The sequence below is a fragment of the Phycodurus eques genome, chromosome 13, assembly GCF_024500275.1.
Source record: "Phycodurus eques isolate BA_2022a chromosome 13, UOR_Pequ_1.1, whole genome shotgun sequence".
NCBI classification, from domain to species: domain Eukaryota; kingdom Metazoa; phylum Chordata; class Actinopteri; order Syngnathiformes; family Syngnathidae; genus Phycodurus; species Phycodurus eques.
The window spans coordinates 7,062,066-7,079,202 of NC_084537.1; the positions used below are offsets into that span (position 1 = coordinate 7,062,066).

General features: G+C 43.4%; 3 protein-coding genes across 18 annotated transcripts in view; 1 reads left to right on the forward strand and 2 right to left on the reverse strand.

The window, feature by feature from the left end:
* col15a1b (collagen, type XV, alpha 1b) overlaps nt 1-4,938 on the forward strand; it is a 43,816-nt gene extending 38,878 nt beyond the window's left edge. For 4 of the 5 annotated variants that reach the window (XM_061693582.1, XM_061693579.1, XM_061693580.1 and 1 more), the window contains 3 exons: nt 896-1,093; nt 1,184-1,299; nt 3,442-4,938. In XM_061693582.1, the coding sequence (XP_061549566.1) occupies nt 896-1,093; nt 1,184-1,299; nt 3,442-3,664 (537 nt within the window). In that variant the 3' untranslated portion in view covers nt 3,665-4,938. Of the gene's footprint in view, nt 1-98; nt 1,094-1,183; nt 1,300-3,441 lie in introns of those variants that run through there. The other variant, XM_061693583.1, reaches the window with a different exon arrangement.
* Nucleotides 281-11,465, reverse strand: dusp12 (dual specificity phosphatase 12). 10 transcript variants are annotated; one of them, XM_061693592.1, is made up of 11 exons: nt 11,341-11,465; nt 10,720-10,757; nt 10,476-10,623; nt 9,200-9,302; nt 8,992-9,101; nt 8,751-8,869; nt 8,569-8,656; nt 7,347-7,438; nt 7,016-7,095; nt 6,411-6,896; nt 281-3,660 (listed from the first exon to the last, which is right to left on the reverse strand). In XM_061693592.1, the coding sequence occupies exons 2-10, from the start codon at nt 10,736-10,738 to the stop codon at nt 6,753-6,755; spliced, it is 903 nt and encodes a 300-aa protein (XP_061549576.1). In that variant the 5' UTR covers nt 10,739-10,757; nt 11,341-11,465; the 3' UTR covers nt 281-3,660; nt 6,411-6,752. The 10 variants fall into 10 exon arrangements, with proteins under 10 accessions (XP_061549576.1, XP_061549570.1, XP_061549572.1 ...); XM_061693586.1 differs by having other exon boundaries at nt 281-3,349; nt 3,412-3,660; nt 10,476-10,757; XM_061693588.1 differs by having other exon boundaries at nt 281-3,145; nt 3,249-3,660; nt 10,476-10,757.
* Nucleotides 11,466-13,679: 2,214 nt separating this feature from the next.
* The window catches only part of LOC133411355 (nucleoprotein TPR-like), a 44,742-nt gene continuing 41,284 nt past the window's right edge, over nt 13,680-17,137 (reverse strand). For all 3 annotated transcript variants that reach the window (XM_061693652.1, XM_061693653.1, XM_061693651.1), the window contains 5 exons: nt 16,273-16,371; nt 16,044-16,182; nt 14,422-14,549; nt 14,147-14,257; nt 13,680-13,998 (listed from right to left, as the gene is read on the reverse strand). In XM_061693652.1, coding sequence (XP_061549636.1) covers nt 13,949-13,998; nt 14,147-14,257; nt 14,422-14,549; nt 16,044-16,182; nt 16,273-16,371 — 527 coding nt within the window. In that variant the 3' untranslated portion in view covers nt 13,680-13,948. The remainder of the gene's footprint in view (nt 13,999-14,146; nt 14,258-14,421; nt 14,550-16,043; nt 16,183-16,272; nt 16,372-17,137) is intronic.

The following is a 17,137-nucleotide window of genomic DNA, read 5'->3' on the forward strand; positions in this document are numbered from 1 at the left end:
AATAGTACGTTTCATAAGAGACTGATTAAAAGTAAGCCTATTGTTGATTCCATAGCAAATGTAAATTATTAATTGTATTTTGGTGGACGACGAATTAGGGTGTAGCCCGCCTCCCGCCCCGAGTCAGCTGAGATAGGCACACCTGTGACCCTAGTGAGGATAAGCGGTATGGAAAATGGATGGATGGATGGATGGAGGCACCATTTTGTGTTTCACAGCGCACAAAGAACCAAACCAAACCCCCTTCAACAATTGGTTTCAGAGGGGAGAGAAAAAAAAAAACCTCGGAGCAGCTAAAAGTACCCCAAATGTACGGTGAGGAAAAGTAGAGGAAACACAGTTATACATTTTGTACATCACAATAGCTTGTGTCTTGATTAACTGTTGTCTTATATTTATGTTGCACTTTGTTTGCATGAAACCCTGACTGTGAGTTGTGCGTGATAGAGTAAATTTGTTAAACATATATTCTTGATGATATTCTTCGTGGAGAAGACCCAGCGGAAGTGCTACTAAGCGATGTCTGCAATCCAGTAATGATTGAACGGTGCTATTACAACTGAGCAGGTATAGTAGAGGAAACATTTGTAATTTTCCCTCAAAAATAATTTTGGGGGTGTAAACTAATCGAGGGGCCCGTTGCCGATCCCTAGTGTACCTACAAATTTACTATATTAGTCATGATTTTAAAAGCTTTATTTTTTTAGGACATTTCAAACATAAATGTGGTAATGTGCTAGAAATGGCGCACATTGTAAAAAAGTAGTGAAAACCAGCACAAGATGAATGAAGTACTGCGTTGAGTATGGAGCGATAAGTCGAGTAGACAATACAACAAAGTTGCTTCATGGATAAAAATGAGATCTGTTCTAATAGTATGTTCTCTGTGGTGTAGCTCCATCTCGTGGCTCTGAACACCCCATTGAAAGGGGATATGCGAGGGATCCGCGGTGCCGACTTCCAGTGCTACCAGCAGGCACGGGCCGTGGGGCTGACGAGCACATACAGGGCCTTCCTGTCCTCGCACCTCCAAGATCTGGCCACCATTGTGAGGAAGGCAGACCGCAGTGACATGCCTGTGGTTAATCTCAGGGTGAGGAGGCCTATACATGCTTCACAGTTTCGCCTGGGGATGAATCACCAAAAGGACTATTCTCTTTTTTTTGCTGTCCTCTCCTTTCAGGGTCAGATGCTGTTCAAAAGCTGGCGCTCCATCTTCTCTGGAAATGGTGGCACATTTGACCCCTCCATCCCCATTTACTCCTTCGATGGACGCAATGTGATGACCGATTCGGGATGGTAAGTTTCTGTGACTGAAAGCGTGGTGGAATGTTTTCAGCTTCATTCCAGAAGATTACATAGTCATGATAATAAAAGCACTTGAGATCATGCATAACCCAACATTTTGAATTTTTGTTTTCCTCTCTTGATGTGAAGGCACCCATCATTAGCCAATTGGAGGGTGAGCCATCCATCCATTCTCGACACCGCTTATCCCGTTTAGGGTCGCGGGGGAGCAGGGGCCTCACTTATCAAAGCGTGTGTAGGATTCTTCCTAAAAGTATACGTACGCACAAAGGCATGGTGTACAAGCAAAAAATAAGAATAATAATCTATCGAACAGTGCGCATGCACATGTGCACACCTGTAGGGAATTTGCCTTGATACGTGTTAAAAAAACACAAACAAGAAAGAGATAGAGAGAGAAAGAATTACGGCGCATCCTCAGTGTTACTGCTACTACACTGGGGGAAATAAGACATTTTAATTTAAATTGATTTTTTTTTTTTTTTTTTTTTTTTTTTTTTTTAAATCGGCGGCAAAGAGAGGAAATTACATAACGGACTTTTTGTGATACGCATACCTGTAGAGAATTTTCCTTGACAAGTCAAGAGTTCCACTTAATGAAGTGCGCACCTGGATCCCACAGCAAAATCATCTCCCGCCACTCCAGTCTCCAGCGCTGCTCCACCAGCTCTGTGTACTTCCTTTCTCCCTCTTCCTTTCACTGGCTTCTTCCATCCTTGCTTCCCAGGGCTCTGCTAGCTCCATCAAGAGAACCTGCTTGGATGTTGTTGAGAACATCACTATGTCCGGTCTGAGGCGCGTCTCCTCGATGTCATTGGGGAATCGGAGTTGCTTCCCCAGGTCTACCCTTCGCAACTAGTCACTTGCCGTTCCCAATAGGCCTGTCTGAGCTTTTTGTCGTCCGGGGTGGGATTTCTCCTGCTCTTAATAACAGGACTTTGCGCCTGTGTGGTTGTAGTCGTTTGTATTCGTTTAGCACTTAGTCATAGCTGCAGCGATAGCGCCCATCCCAAAGCGCCTTAGGACAACTACTGAAGATATGCTCCAGGGATCCTCTTCCCTGGCACAGGGTACACACTGACGTTTCAACTTTTCCCCGACAAAAGAGGTTGGATTGACTGGGCAGGGTGTCATATATTGACTGGGAAACTTGATGCAGTGCAGTTCAGCTCTCCACAAGTCTGCCCACGAGCTCTTCCTCTACATGGCATCTTCCCATCTGGTCCGTGCACCCTGCTGCGTCATTCCAACCATCTGGTAAGCATGCTGCTCCTCCAGCCTGGCGCTCATTTCTTTTTGGACCAGGTCTCGCCTCTCCTTGCCGTTCAGCCTGCTCTAATGGGCAGTTGCCATGTTTCCCAGTCATGCATGGCAGCAAGCCACAGATCTCACCAGTTCCAGCGACGCACACTGGATTCTGCCTCATCCACCGCCTCATGTGACCTCCATTTTCTGCCTGTTCTGACTTCAATGCCAACTTGACACCTCTGGGTCCTTGGACTCCCTGGACTGAAGAACCTCCCTAGCTCTGGTGACCATGAACTCCTCGCTAAGGCTGCTGAACGGTACCATCAGCTTGTTCTTATTGCCGTAGAGGGCGATGGTGCTCAGACTTCTCAGCAACCCCAACCGCCGGCAGAGGTAATTGCTAACCCTTTTGTCAAGTCCTTCCAAGGGAAGAGATAGGAAATTCGTACACAAGCATAGGCCACAGAATCCGGGGTAGGATGCCATGTTGATATAACCAGGCTTTGAATTTACCTGGAAGGCCTGATTTGTCGACAGCAGTCAGCCAGCTCTCCAGCTGTTCATTCCTTGCCTTGATGGAAGAGGCATCCTTTAGAGAGCAGTAAAATATTTTTTCCAAGGCTCTTCACAGGCTTCTCTGTGACTGATTGAATTGGTGTACTTTGAAGGGAGAAATGGAACCGGTCTGTTACCTTCCCTCGCTTTAGTACCGGGGACTTGGATTTTTCTGGCTTGAACGGCATCCTAGCCCAGGTGGTTACTTTCTCCAAGCCATGGAGGATCCATCTGTATCCTGGGACTAACAGCGTTAGTCTGTGACTGACTGGCACCCACTCCAAGGTGCAGACTACTTACTGCATTTATGTCTCTTTCCCTCCTTTCCAGGCCAGAGAAGCTGATTTGGCATGGTTCTAGCACTATGGGAATCCGTACAACCATGAACTACTGCGAAGCGTGGAGGACTGCCGATATGGCGGTGACAGGTCAGGCCGCATTGCTTCAGACAGGACGCCTGTTAGGAGAGCACACTCGTTCGTGCGCCAACCACTACATCGTGCTGTGCATAGAGAACACATATGTCGGGAACAACCATCAACGGAGAACCTGAAGACAGCACACAAGCAGGCATGTTTAAAATGTCCTGCGTAGCACATTTGAAATAGTACGTTTGAACAGCAACAACATCCCGGTGCGCTTAAATATTATTATTAGGACTTAAGTGCATGACAAAATCAGGTTAACATGCAGAAACTGCATCGTTACAAATACATTTGAATCCACTATTTTAACATTTTAATTGGCATCCAAACCGGACTTTGCTACAACTACATAGATTGAAGGATGCATCCAAGTTTAGTTGAAGTTATTTATTCTTCACTAATCTAGCTACATCACAAATAAAATGAACATCTAATGTATTATTTGTAAAAGAGGCTTTTAGCGATAACAACACAAATGATTTTTTTTTTTTTTTTTTAACTTGGGCTATTGTCTTCACCCTAGTAGAGAAAATATTTATTTTATGTTCCTTTTCATTGCTATTCCTGTTGCATGGTAGTAGTGTGTAAGAGAATTTGACTGTTAAAAAAAACAAAACCTAAGTTTAAACTACACTTCATTAGAAAATGTCCATGCGTGGACATGAAGGGAAAATTAATTGTGATTAAAGTATAAATTCATATAACACAAGAAAACAAGCATGCGCTGTTAGTGAATACCACTACACCTAAATGTCAATTGCAGAGATGAATAGAATATTAACCACACATGCTGGCTAACAGATGACAAAACCGTGAACATTCACACAAATGTTCCCCCGCTGAATAATATTTCCTTCTATGACAAATTGTTCCCATAAATCTAATTTATTTCTGGATATTCAGTGTTATCAACACCTCAAGCTCAACATGTCTACTTTTTGTTTTAGCCTTCAAGTTAAAATTCAATTGGGATTTGTAATCATTTATACTGTAGCAACATATACTTTGGAAATCTAGTGTGATCACTTATAAATTTGGATGGAAAAATATCTAGATGTGTGTGTTTATGTTCATGTATAATTTGTTTTGTTTTTTTTCATATTCAATAGTTAGCATTTTTGTTTGGGCACTAAACGATTGATTATTTTCTCCCAGAAAGTATTGATAGCGATGTACTTCAAGTGTGTCTGAACTGCAGTAGGCTCATACTAACAGGAAAGAAAGAAAGTTTGCTACATTTGAAAATGTTGTCGTCTGTCATGTCTGATTTTGCTGTTCAAACAAAACTTGAGCTTCTGAGGTCATGAGAGCATTTGTACTGACTGACTGATTGTCACTGAATAAATATCTAATTATTGTTTTTATTTTATTTTTGTATTTATTAAACCATTTATCCACATAAGGCCATTGAGGACAGAATCTTAATCACAATGCCGACCTGCCTGCAGACAGCAGAGTACAATGCAAAAAAAGAAAATACAAATAAAGACATACGGTACAACAAATTGTACAATGTGGTGTACATGAACCGTGCACAAAACATATACAAAAAACACAACATAAACAAAAGAATAATACACCGTAGCCCCCTTCACCAAACTCTGAACTCTTAATAGATGAGAGTCTCCATTGACCAGAGGGAGGGCGCTGGGATCAAAGTTTTTGTTTTAGAACATCGATTTTTAGCGGTGTGACCATCACTTTGGGGAGTTAAAGAAGCAAATCATGGAACAGGAGAAACTGCATTTCTGCCAGCTGCTCATCTCAGACGTGCAAAGCAAAAGAGGTAACATAACTGGCATTATCAACACTGATGCTGAGCTATACACTCATGCTCACCATTATTGGCACCCCTTTATTTTTTGCAGCTGCAGCTGTTTAATGCTCTTTTTGTTTTGGGGAGTCCAGTAAGAAGACCATTACAATAGTCAAGTATACTTGAGATAAAAGCATGGATGAGCTTCTCCTGGGCTGCTTAACACATGCAAGCCTTCACTCTGGATATGTTCTTCAGATGGTAGAAGGCAGTTTTAGTAATTGATTTGATATGACTGTTGAAAGTCAGGTCGGAATCTATCAGAACACCAAGGTTTCGAACTTGGTCCTTGTTTTTTTAAAGAGAGTGACTCCAGGTATTTATTAACAGCAATCCTTTTTTCTTTATTGCCAAAAACAATTCTCAGTTTTGTTGTGGTATAATTGATGTTGATGTATAATAAAATGAAAATGAAATGTAAAATGTTGGCTTATCCAGTTATTTATCTGTTTTAGACAGAGACACAACACCTCAATTGAACTGTAGTCATCTGGAAAACCTGCTAGATATAACTGTAGTTATAACATCTGCAGAACTATTTAAAGTTCTGAATTATTTGACCCAAGAGTAGCATATACAGGCTGAACAGGAGGGGTCCAAGAACTGACCCTTGAGGGACCCCATAGGTCACTGCCATTCGATGAGACTGAACACTTCCAATGGTTACAAAATAACTCCTTCCCCCCCCAAGTAGGACCTGAACCATTTCAGGACTGTTCCATTTAGTCCGACCCATGTTTCCAACCTGTTCAGCAGTATATTATGATCTACCGTATCAAAAGCAGCAAGTGACAAGAGCGCCTGTCTGTTACGCTTCTTACGCCTCACCCAATATGTTCTATGTCTGTGTGGGGAACCTTTATAAGCGCACCATCTTATTGCATAATAGATCACCTTTTAGTGATGCAGATCTAGTTCTGAACGTAAGTCAAGGAAAAATTACAGCAAGCTAACGCAGGCTACATAGAAGGGCCTTGAGTTTGAAACCTGTGCTCTATAATTGTCTATAGGTGTGAGTGTGTATATTTGTCTATATACGATTGGTGGGTCTACCCTACCTCTTCATATGACTTCATGACTTCATCCGGTACCCTAATGGGGACAAGCAGTACAGATGGATCAACAATACCAAATATGCAATACAAATCAGTACAAACCTTTATGAGAAACGAACACAGTACAGTACACTTTGTCATGACCAGATTTTTGTCGTCGTTGTTTTTTGTGTTCTCTGCTCGGGATGAGCAGCACGGTGGGACACTTGGTCATTTTTAGATATTATACGGTAGGTAGGTACTGATGGGTAAGATAGCTACTGTATTGATGAGACATTTTTATTTGAAGTGATGTGCGGATTACATTGTGTGTCGTTTATTTCCAACTGTGAGGAGTGTCGTGCGTTATCTCTGTATGTTAATGAGCCGGATCTCATCCACTCTGTTTCGATGTAGCTGAAAGGAAGGCGTGATCCAGCGGCCGCACGAACACTGATCTCCACACCAACTGAACGAACCCAGCTTGGATTGGCATTTAGGACACAGCAGCTGCAAACAAAAGGAAAATAATTTAGATAGCCAACAGCCACACTTAAAAACGTCATGCACAGTTGACAAAGGTTTAATGAACAGGTGTGTATCTGTGTGAGTGCCAGTGTATGCTGTACCTGTCCATCCATTACGCCAAGTAAAGCTTGTTCCATCCACTGCACTGGTTCAATGAAGTATGATGTACACTGGACTCCTTCTATACACAGAAGATATTTAATTTCTACTTGTGGCTCCGCAGCTTCACATTGCCGCACATCTTGCTTAAGGTGTTAAAGGCCGGGTGCGATTAAATGTTGTGATCATCACTCACAAGAAAATAAAAATACTCTATTTAAATCACATCTACACATTGACGGGTGTGTGGTCTGTGACAGAAGGCCCAAGGTTCATTTTGCCTGACCGTTCATAGTTGTGAAGAGGAGGCCCACAGTAAGCGTGCCTTCTTACCAGTCAGGTTAGTGGACTTTTTGTGGCCAAAAGCTGTCGCTCCTTCTCCCACTGGGTGACTGAGAAGACTGGAACTACGGAACAGAGTTCTTCTGCAAGAAAGAGGAGAGGGTGGAGCTTGGTGAAGTGCCCAATTATAATTGGACTTATATCCGATTTTTTTCCATTACCATGTTCATTTCAAGTGAGACATATCCAATATGGATGTGTTCACACTGACCATCCATTTTCTTCTGCTTATCTGAGGTCGGGTCGCGGGGGCAGTAGCTTTAGCAGGGACGGCCAGACTTCCCTCTCCCCAGCTACTTCTACTCTTCCGGGGGGATCCCGAGGCCAGCTGGGAGACATAGTCTCTCCAGCGTGTCCTAGGTCGTCCCCGGGGCCTCCTCCCGGTGGGACGTCCACCAACCCTCGGGTACTGATTGTGGGGGTGGGGGGTGTTCCTCCCAATCACGCCCTTCCAGGTCTCACTGTCATTGCCCACGTGAGCATTGAAGTTCCCCAGCAGAACGATGGAGTCCCCAGCGGGAGTGCTCTCCAGCACACCCTCCAAGGACTCCAAAAAGGGTGGGAACTACCGTTTGGTGCATAGACACAAACAACAGTAAGGATCCATCCCCCCACCCGAAGGCGGAGGGAGGCTACCCTCTCGTCCAGTAGGGTGAACCCCAACGTACAGGCGCCGAGCCGGGGGGGCAATCACTATCCCCACACCTGGTCGACGCCTCTCACGGTGGGCAACTCCAGAGTGGAAGAGAGTCCAACCCCTCTCAAGAGGACTGGTACCAGAGCGCAAGCTGCGTGTGGAGGCGAGCCCGACTACATCTAGTCGGAACTTCTTGAGCTCACACACCAGCTCGGGCTCCTTCCCTGCCAGAGAGGTGACATTCCACGTCCCTAAAGCCAGCTTCTGTAGCTGGGGATCGGATTGCCAAGGTCCCTGCCTTCGGCCACCGCCCAGCTCGCACTGCACCAGACCCCTATGGCTCCTGCCACAGGTGGTGAGCCCATGGGAAGGGGGACATTACCCTTTCGGGATGTGCCCGGCCGGGCCACATGGGCGCAGGCCCGGCCACCAGGCGCTCGCCTTCGAGTCCCACCTCCAGGCCTAGCTCCAGAGGGCGGCCCCGGTGACCCGCGTCCGGGAAAGTGAAACCTAAACCTAGAACACCTGCCCCCAAAAATGTCTGTGCACGTGTCTGCATAAGGTACTAAGATTTACCTGCACTTCCTGCAACGATAGGAGGCTTCAGATGATTTGGACTGAGCGGGGTCAGCTGCAAACACTTCCCTGGGAACCTGCTGCAACTCTGCTCACACACACAAAGAACAGCATGTATGAATAAATAAGATGAGAAATACAAACAGAATAACATGACTCATCCTATAAGGACTTGTGCTGACCAGGGTATTTCTCAGTGATCTTGGTCAGTCTGTATTGTTTATACAGAGGGCTGCTGGTGTCCACTTCACACTGCAAGGCCTCATACAGACACAACTGCTCCTCAAAACCACTGTTGACCCTGAAATACACAACCAACTTGCTTATCACATACGCTAGCTTGCACTATAACAGCAGACAATGGCAACGTTAAATTACTCAAGACTGCACAGACTTGGCATCAGGCAGTAATGGCACACTTACTGTACATCCTGCTTGACACTCTTCAGTCTATGATAAGCCTCAGCGAAGCCCAGCTTGTATCGCTTCATGAGGAAAGCAGTCACAATAGTGGCGCTGCGACTACGTCCAGCCTGACTGAAGCACACACACTTTCATTGTCTCACTTATCTGCGTTTGAGTTTTTTTATTAACAAAGTCATATAAATATATATTATTGTGTATAAATTACCATATAATTGGTATGAAATCCATCCATCCCTATTGTCCTTTTTAGATTCATAGATGAGCTGGAGTCTATCCCACCTGACGTTTGGGGGTGAGACCACCCTGGACTGGTCACCAGCCAATTGAGGAGCACATATAGACAAGCAAGCATTCACACTTAACATTTACACATATGGCCAATAGAAATCTTTAAATGGAATGTAGGAGGAACCCCCTGAGCACCCCATAGCACTCGAAGTGTGGGGAGAATGTGCAACCCAGAACCTTAGAACTGTGAGGCAGATGTGTTAACCATTAGGTCACATGCTTTCCATAAATCATATATACCCAAATTCAAAATGTCACATCCGGGGACAACATTTTTGTTCATTCCTTAGTGAGGACATTTGATAGTTTTGGCAGTTTTTCTTGGGAACGAGTACCAATACCAGGTATCGGGCCCATACCGGCCTTATTTCAAGGTATTGGGTACTTAACAAAGCTGCCGATACAAGTCAGCAATACTGAATGCAAAAAAATAAAAATAAAAAATTTACATTGAGTAATTCATCTTCACCAGTAGTTGGCGCTACACTGCGGTGGTTTGACACATGGGTGAATCATTATGTGCGTCAGAAAGAAAGAACGAAAGGTCTTAGTTCACCGTTATATGTCATTGTGTTAATAGAAATGTAATGTTTCAAAACTACGAGTGGTATCGGTACTCACTATTGGTAAGTTCCCAAGAGTGAATACTCGTAATGGTATCGGTCTGAAAATTGAACATCGCTAATATCCACCGTATAACTTTGTTTTGTCATCAGCGGATATTCACACCAATACACTATATATTTTATAAAGCAGGGTGTGTAATATTGGTTAGGACGTCTGCCGCAAAATTCTGAGGTTTGGAGTTCAAACCTCAGCTCCACCAATTCAGTGTGGAGTTTGCATGTTCTTCCCAGGCTTGTTTGGTGTGAGTGCAAATGAAGGTTTGTCTATATGAGCTCTGCGATTGATGAGTGACCAGTCCGGTGTGGTCCAGTTTTTCCGCTACCGTAATGAGGACAACCGGTATAGAAAATGGATGTCAAACCAGAGCATTACTTATCTACAGTATATCTATTTGTGTACAAACTTGGGATGTGCCATATTGTGCAATTCTTTGTTATTCAGCCATAAATGGAATTGATCATGTAAACATACACTATACACACGGAACACTATTTTAACATTATTAATTTCGCCTAGATTTCATTACGAATCGTTTTTTCTGCAATATTAATTACCTTCACCCTTACCAGTGGACAAGCGCCGCACCGCCTCCATCCACAGCCTCCTGAATAAACCGATAGCAGTCGTCCAAGTAGCTCAAGAGGTCGGCTGTCACTTCATCCAGGACGTTGATCCATTTCCCGCAATAGCCAGAGTCCATAGGCAGTAGAGGCCCTGGGTCCACAGAGTCCACAGACAGTATGTGAGTGATGGCGGCTTCTGCCAACCCCTGACTGTCATTAAGGTCGGCCGCGGTTCCAATGAACACACCGGGATCCACCAGGAGCATGACTCACACAGAGATGGACCTAGAGATGGCGATACAAAAGAGTCATCTAAATTATTTTGGGACTTTTAAATGCATGTCCAGCTGTTGGAAAATGTTTCAGTACAGTATTTCTTGCACAAGTAGCTGAACGGTAAAAGTCACAAAGCTTTCCAAGAACATCCACGTCTATGCCTCTGTCACTCTGCATTTTTTTTTTTTTTTTGCAACATGCTGGTGACACTCAAAATTCAGTGAACACTTCCCTGAGAACATCCTGAAGCGTCCAATGGCAAAGTAGGTACTGGTCAATTGTTTGGAGTAGTCTTGCCCAAGATGTCTACATGTGAACAGCATGATGACGAGGACTATTTTTTCAATTTTAATTAAATCAGGAAATCAATTGGTCGATTCATGTATGATACACTTGTTGTGCATTTTGCCGTTCAGCTCCTTGTTAGATAAGAGCAAGCTGTGCAAATAATAATGCAACATTCAACTTTTGGACATATGCACGAAATGAAGTTTAGCCTAATCCAGAACTTTTTACGAGTAGTATGAAATTTTGTTAGCCTGCCTCACACATTTGGAATACTTTAAGAAAATTAACGACCGAATGAACTCACCTTGTCAGCTAACCCCAGACGGTAGGCTACGTTCTAAGGAGTATTTTACTTTAGCGACGGATGTCATGCCATTTTAAGGTAAATCATACGACGGAATAGGAAGAGGGGAAACAGCTTGCAGCTCCTGAGTTCGTCCTTAACACATTTCCGGGTCAAACAGACACGCTAGATTTCTGTTCCGACTGCGAAAGCTTCTATTGTCTCATGTCTTAACTTTGGATAATAAGTGGTTAGAAAAACAACAACAACAATTATTTTAGTATCCAAATAATTCCAACCATGTGTTATACTGCTCGTCATCATTTGGGTCAGGATTGAGATGGAGCCTATTCCAGATGAATTAGGGCAAGAGACAGGGTACATTCTGGATCGTTCACATCAGTCATACCGAATGTTTAGCAATTGGACGATTCCTGCTTTGTACAATGCAGTCCCATAAAAAAGTATTGGCTCCCTTCTCAAATTCTTTCTTTAATAGAAATATCAGACAAATGTAACCCAAGTGAACTTAAAATGCTATTTTTAAATGATTTCATTTATCAAGGGGGGAAAAAAACTATTCGAAGTTACCTGCCCTGTGTGAAAAAGTAATTACCCCCTTTGTTAGCTCACGAATTGTGGCTAATCACAATTTTTGGTTAATTTTCACTGATCACACCCAAGCCTGATTACCTCCAGACCATCCCCCCAAAAATTAAATGGACAAATATAACCCAAGTGAATTTAAAATGCTGTTTTTAAATAGTGATTTCATTTATTACGGTAAAAGAAAAATCAGTTACATGGCCCTGTGTGAAAATGTAAGGCCGCCCTAAACCTAATAAATTGTTGGGACATCCTCAGCAGCAGCAACTGAAATCAAGCATGATATATAACTGGCAATGAGCCTTTCACATCTCTGTGGAGATATTTTTGGCTTATACTCTTCCTTTCAGAATTGTTTGAATTCAGCAAAAATTGAGCATGAACGGCCTTAAGGTCATGCATATAAATTGGATTCAAGTCTGGACTGTGACTAAGCCACTCCAAACCCTTCATTTTGTTTTCTTAAGCCATTCAGAATTTGATTTGCTAGTGTGTTTTGTAACGTTATCCTGCCGCAGAACCCAAGTGCACTCCAGCTTGAGGTCACAAACTGATGGCTGAACATTCTCATTCAGGAGTTTCTGTTAAAGAGCAGAATTCATGGTACCATCGAACACAGCAAGTTGTCCAGGTCCCGAAGGAGTAAAACCGGTCCAGCACCATCACACGACCACCACCATGTTTGACTGTTGGTATGATTTGTATTTTTGTTTTTCCTGAAATGCTGTGCTCCAAGTACACCAGATGTAACGAGAGACACACGTTCTAAAAAGATCAACTTTCATCTCGTCAGTCCATATAATATTCTCCCAAAAGTCTTGGGAATCAGTCAGGGTTTTTTATTTTTGGGCAAAAGTAAGACAGGCCTTTATGTTATTTTTGTCAGCAGTAGTTTTCACCTTGGAATGCTGCAACGGTTGCCATTTTTGCCCAATCGCTTGCTTATTGTTGTGTCATGAACACTGACCTTAACTGAGGCAAGGGAGCCTTGCAGTTTTTTAGAAGTTGTCCAGAGTTCCTTTGTGGCCTCTTGGATGAGTCATTCCTGTTCTCTTGAGGATAATGGCTCTCCCTATGGTTCGCTGGAATCTTAAAAGTTTTAGAAATGGCTAATAGATGTCAATTATTTCTCGACTGCGCTGGAATTATTTGGGATTGTGCCATTTTGTTGTAGCTGTTTCAGCTCTTTTGTCAGAGTTGATTTTGTCGGAACAGATCATGTTTAAGTGATTTCTTGATTGAATAGGTCTGGAGGTAGTCAGGCTTGGGTGAGCTCAGTGAAAATTAACCAAAATTTGTGATAAGCCACAATTCATGATTTAACAAAGGGGTTAATTTTTGTTCTTACAAACTCTTCAGATGGGTAATTGACACAAGCACGTCGTCATTTCTGGGTCTAAGATCCTTCCAGAGTCTATTGTGTTCATTGCTGTGACAAAAAAAAATCCCATAGCATTTTTTGTTCTTAATCATTAAATTAGTAATTAGCAGTGTCCAGATCTCATTTTCTGGTGCTGACTTATCCTCATGGACCATCAGCCTCTTCACTCTGGCAGCCCACTCCGCTGAAGGCGTTGCCCATCGTCAGCAAGTAAACTCGAACACAGTTGGGTTGAGATATTCTGAGTAAATATCCAGAAGAGAGTGCAGTGCGCTGGAGAGAACTGCTTCCTAAGCAGGTTGGTTTTAAGTAACTCCCATATCTGTACCTTAAAAGCGAAACATGACTTACTTCAACAACAGTGCTTCTTGTTATTAACTTTATTAGAAGGCTAGGTTATTTTTGAGAAAATAGGACTAATAAAAATGACAACACTAGGACTAGAAAGGATTGAACACACGCAAAAAAAACCAAAAAAAAAACACTAGCTCTGATGCCAAAATCACATGACCAGTGAATATACAATAAAGATCACATATGTGTCAATAGCGTGTGACAAACTCAAGAACACATTGATCCTCTTAATGGATTTGACTTTCGATTCCTTATTGGATGGCATGTGTGGTTGAAGTGAACTGATATTTAGCTGGAGCTCCCTCTCCCCGATCCTCCTCTTGATCGACCAATTGTCCCTGACACAAAGAAAACAAACAAAAAAGGTTGAGCATTGAAGCGATATAAGGTTATTAATAAGGTTGAGTCCATGTCTAAAGTTGCTATTGAATAAACAGCTCCGTGACTCCATCTTAACTGTGTAAAGCGCTTCATTCCGTTTCTTACCTCTGCGGCTGATCAGCATGCGTCCTTCGCCCCTTCCTCTGGCTCCTCTGCCGAGTGGGGTGCTCATCACAGGTTGACTGGTCACTGCGCGCCTCTGAGTGACGCTGCTGTCTGCAAACACCACATGGTGAGACAGGAAGACATCAACAACGCTTTCCTCTGACGTAACGGTCACTGTCACTGCATTGCACACTTCCTGTTATATTAACGATAACTTTTAGGAGTGCTATCAGTAACGAGAACGTTTTCAAATTGCGTCTTGTCAAACATCTTACTGCTCAATGTGTTGAAAATTGTGGAGGAATCGGGGTCTTGACTGGTGGATGGAAGTGATGCATCTTCGCTCTGCTGTCCTACTGTCTCCATGTCAGCGTGGGTGTCCAAAGAAACCTCAACAGTAGGACTACAAGAGACAAATATGAAGATATAAAGCATTGATGTATGGGTCATTTTCATATAATTTGATCAATAACGATAAAACACACACACACACACAAAAAAAATTAGCAATGTTTTATGTCGCTGCCCACCTTGGTTTTATATGGGTATTGATGATTTAAAATTTTAGTCATTCAGAGTTATGGGCACCCGTTACTGACGGAGCAAAGTGGTGGCCCATTGAAATACTTTTTATAACAGTAACGACAAAAGTGCATACCAGTAAAGACAAAGCTCCATGAAAATCATGGGAATTACAATCCTAACTACTCAGTAAACCCATTGCACTCATCTGTGTACACCCATAATAACAGTAAAGGCTTGCAGTAGTTCTGACACTTTCACAAATTGATTCATATCTCAGAAATAACCATATATTTTGCTGTCTGCTATTGTGTGAATGCAAAATGGCTACTTCATCGTGGCACTTAAGCTCACATATCCCTCTGGTGTATTGCAACAACATAAGGCTCTCTCCAGTGAAGCAATAGGAGAAAAATACTATATATCAAAAACAATTAATTAGCATCTTCAGAAAACATGTTTCAAATCATAAAACCTAACTTCGCACACCTGAAGGCCTTGTGGAAGCCCCCGCGTCATAGCACGACGACGACGGCAACGGGGGAGCGGCCATCCCATATTTGGAAGTGGTGACGCAACAGCCTTGAAGGAAGCCTGGAGGCTTTCCTCACTGTGGACCGCAACTTGGCAATATGGATTTGTCATTGTTGGAAAAGAAAGCCTTAACTTTGCTTATTTGAAGGAGGAGGAGGTCATGCAGCACCAAACAAAGGGAATGGAAATATACCATACTAATGTCATAGTAGCATCTCAGAGTTTAAACTCGTTCGTGAGCTTTCTAGTTCCAGGGAGAGTGCTTCGAGGTGTATTTCAGACTGGGCAGGGAGCTTTGAAAGGGTGTTTGGGATAGTGAAACACTGCAATTATTATACCTTCGTCCATTTCCGCCAAAATAGCCCTCAGAAATCACTCCACCAGCCCTGCTCCCATTGGAGGAGCTTTTTGACATTCCCGCATCAAAGCTCCAGAACAAAATATTTTTCTATCCGATGACGCGACGCTGCGCTTCAGACGCCCTCTGCGTCAAGTCAAAACGCGCCAACGCCCCCCTCAGCACACACACAATGAATGGGAAAGTCAAGGGCGTTAGACGCCCTTGCCAAGTGCAGTGTGAAAATGCCTTAATTGGAAAGACATTTTGGCTTTTGAAGTTTGAAAAATATTACTTTTGAATATTTTTTTTTGCTTAGATACAATGTTGACCTTTCGATGGGTGACAACTGCAAATAATTGAAATACTTACAGCAGTTAAAGTATTTGAATTTCAAAAGGAAATTCAGTAGGCCATGTCTTCCCAGTTATTTATCAAATTATATGAAGCACAATCACAGGGGGAGTAAGTCATCAGCACAGACATTTCCCAAAAGTAGCTCACCCTTCTTCTTGTTCCATGAAGACCTCATCAACGTCATCACCGGGTGTAGACATCCCCGTCGAGGCAGTTACCATGGGAACAGACTGGGACGCCATGTTGTCCCCGCTGTCTGAGGGCAGAGACTCTGTAAAGACGCTCACTGCCATATAAAGTGAAGGCACACAGTCAGTGATTCTTCTTTGATACACGCTGCTAAAAGTGTGCGTTTGTGTACGTGGGTGTCACTCACCTGGTGCAGCCACCTGCAAAGGTGTCGTGGGGACACTTCTTCCTCCTCCATCCTCATCATGAGCAGCAAGGAACAGTGGAGACTCATACATGCCCAGACCTAAACACACAACAGATGGTTAGTGTCTCCACACCTACAGTTTGCTTTCACTGTCACTAAGCCAGCCCCTACACACCAGCCAGCTAGCGGGCTCGCTAGCGAGCTAGCTGGCAGCAGGGCCGTCCAATTTGCCACTGCCTCGCTCCATACGCCGCACGTGGGTCCACACAAGGAAAGTTAACTATTTATTAAACACAGCGGCACACATTATTCAGCCTGTGGATCACGCTACAGACATTGAATGAGCCACAGCAACGTATTTGAGTGACAAGTGAAGGTTGAGCGGGGCATATTTTCAGCGGAGACGCCCATAGCGTCCCACAGATGAGAGGAGAGCCCTATTTATTATTCACAATTTTGGAGCCTCATTTTATATATTTAACCCGTATGTTTTTGTATGTATTGCCCGTATGTGTGAATGTGAATAGTTGTTTATATTATGGCCTGCGACCAGTTCACGGTGTGCCCTGCCTCTCGCCAAAAGATAGCTGGGATAGGCTCCAGCTCGCCCGCAACCCTAGTGAGGATAAGCGGTACGGAAAACGAATGAATGAAGCAATTCGAATCTAGCAGACTTGTTAACAACACTCTTCTCTGTGGTGTGTCAGATCGGTCCTGAGATAAAATTTTGAGGTGACAAACAGCACGAAATGAACTTGTTTGTGTAGCGGTGCAAAAATAGGTCCTTGTGAGGCACATGAAGTCACGCACAGTTACTGCCGGACTTACTATTTTTCATTTCATTATTTATGGCCAAGCAGTGGTT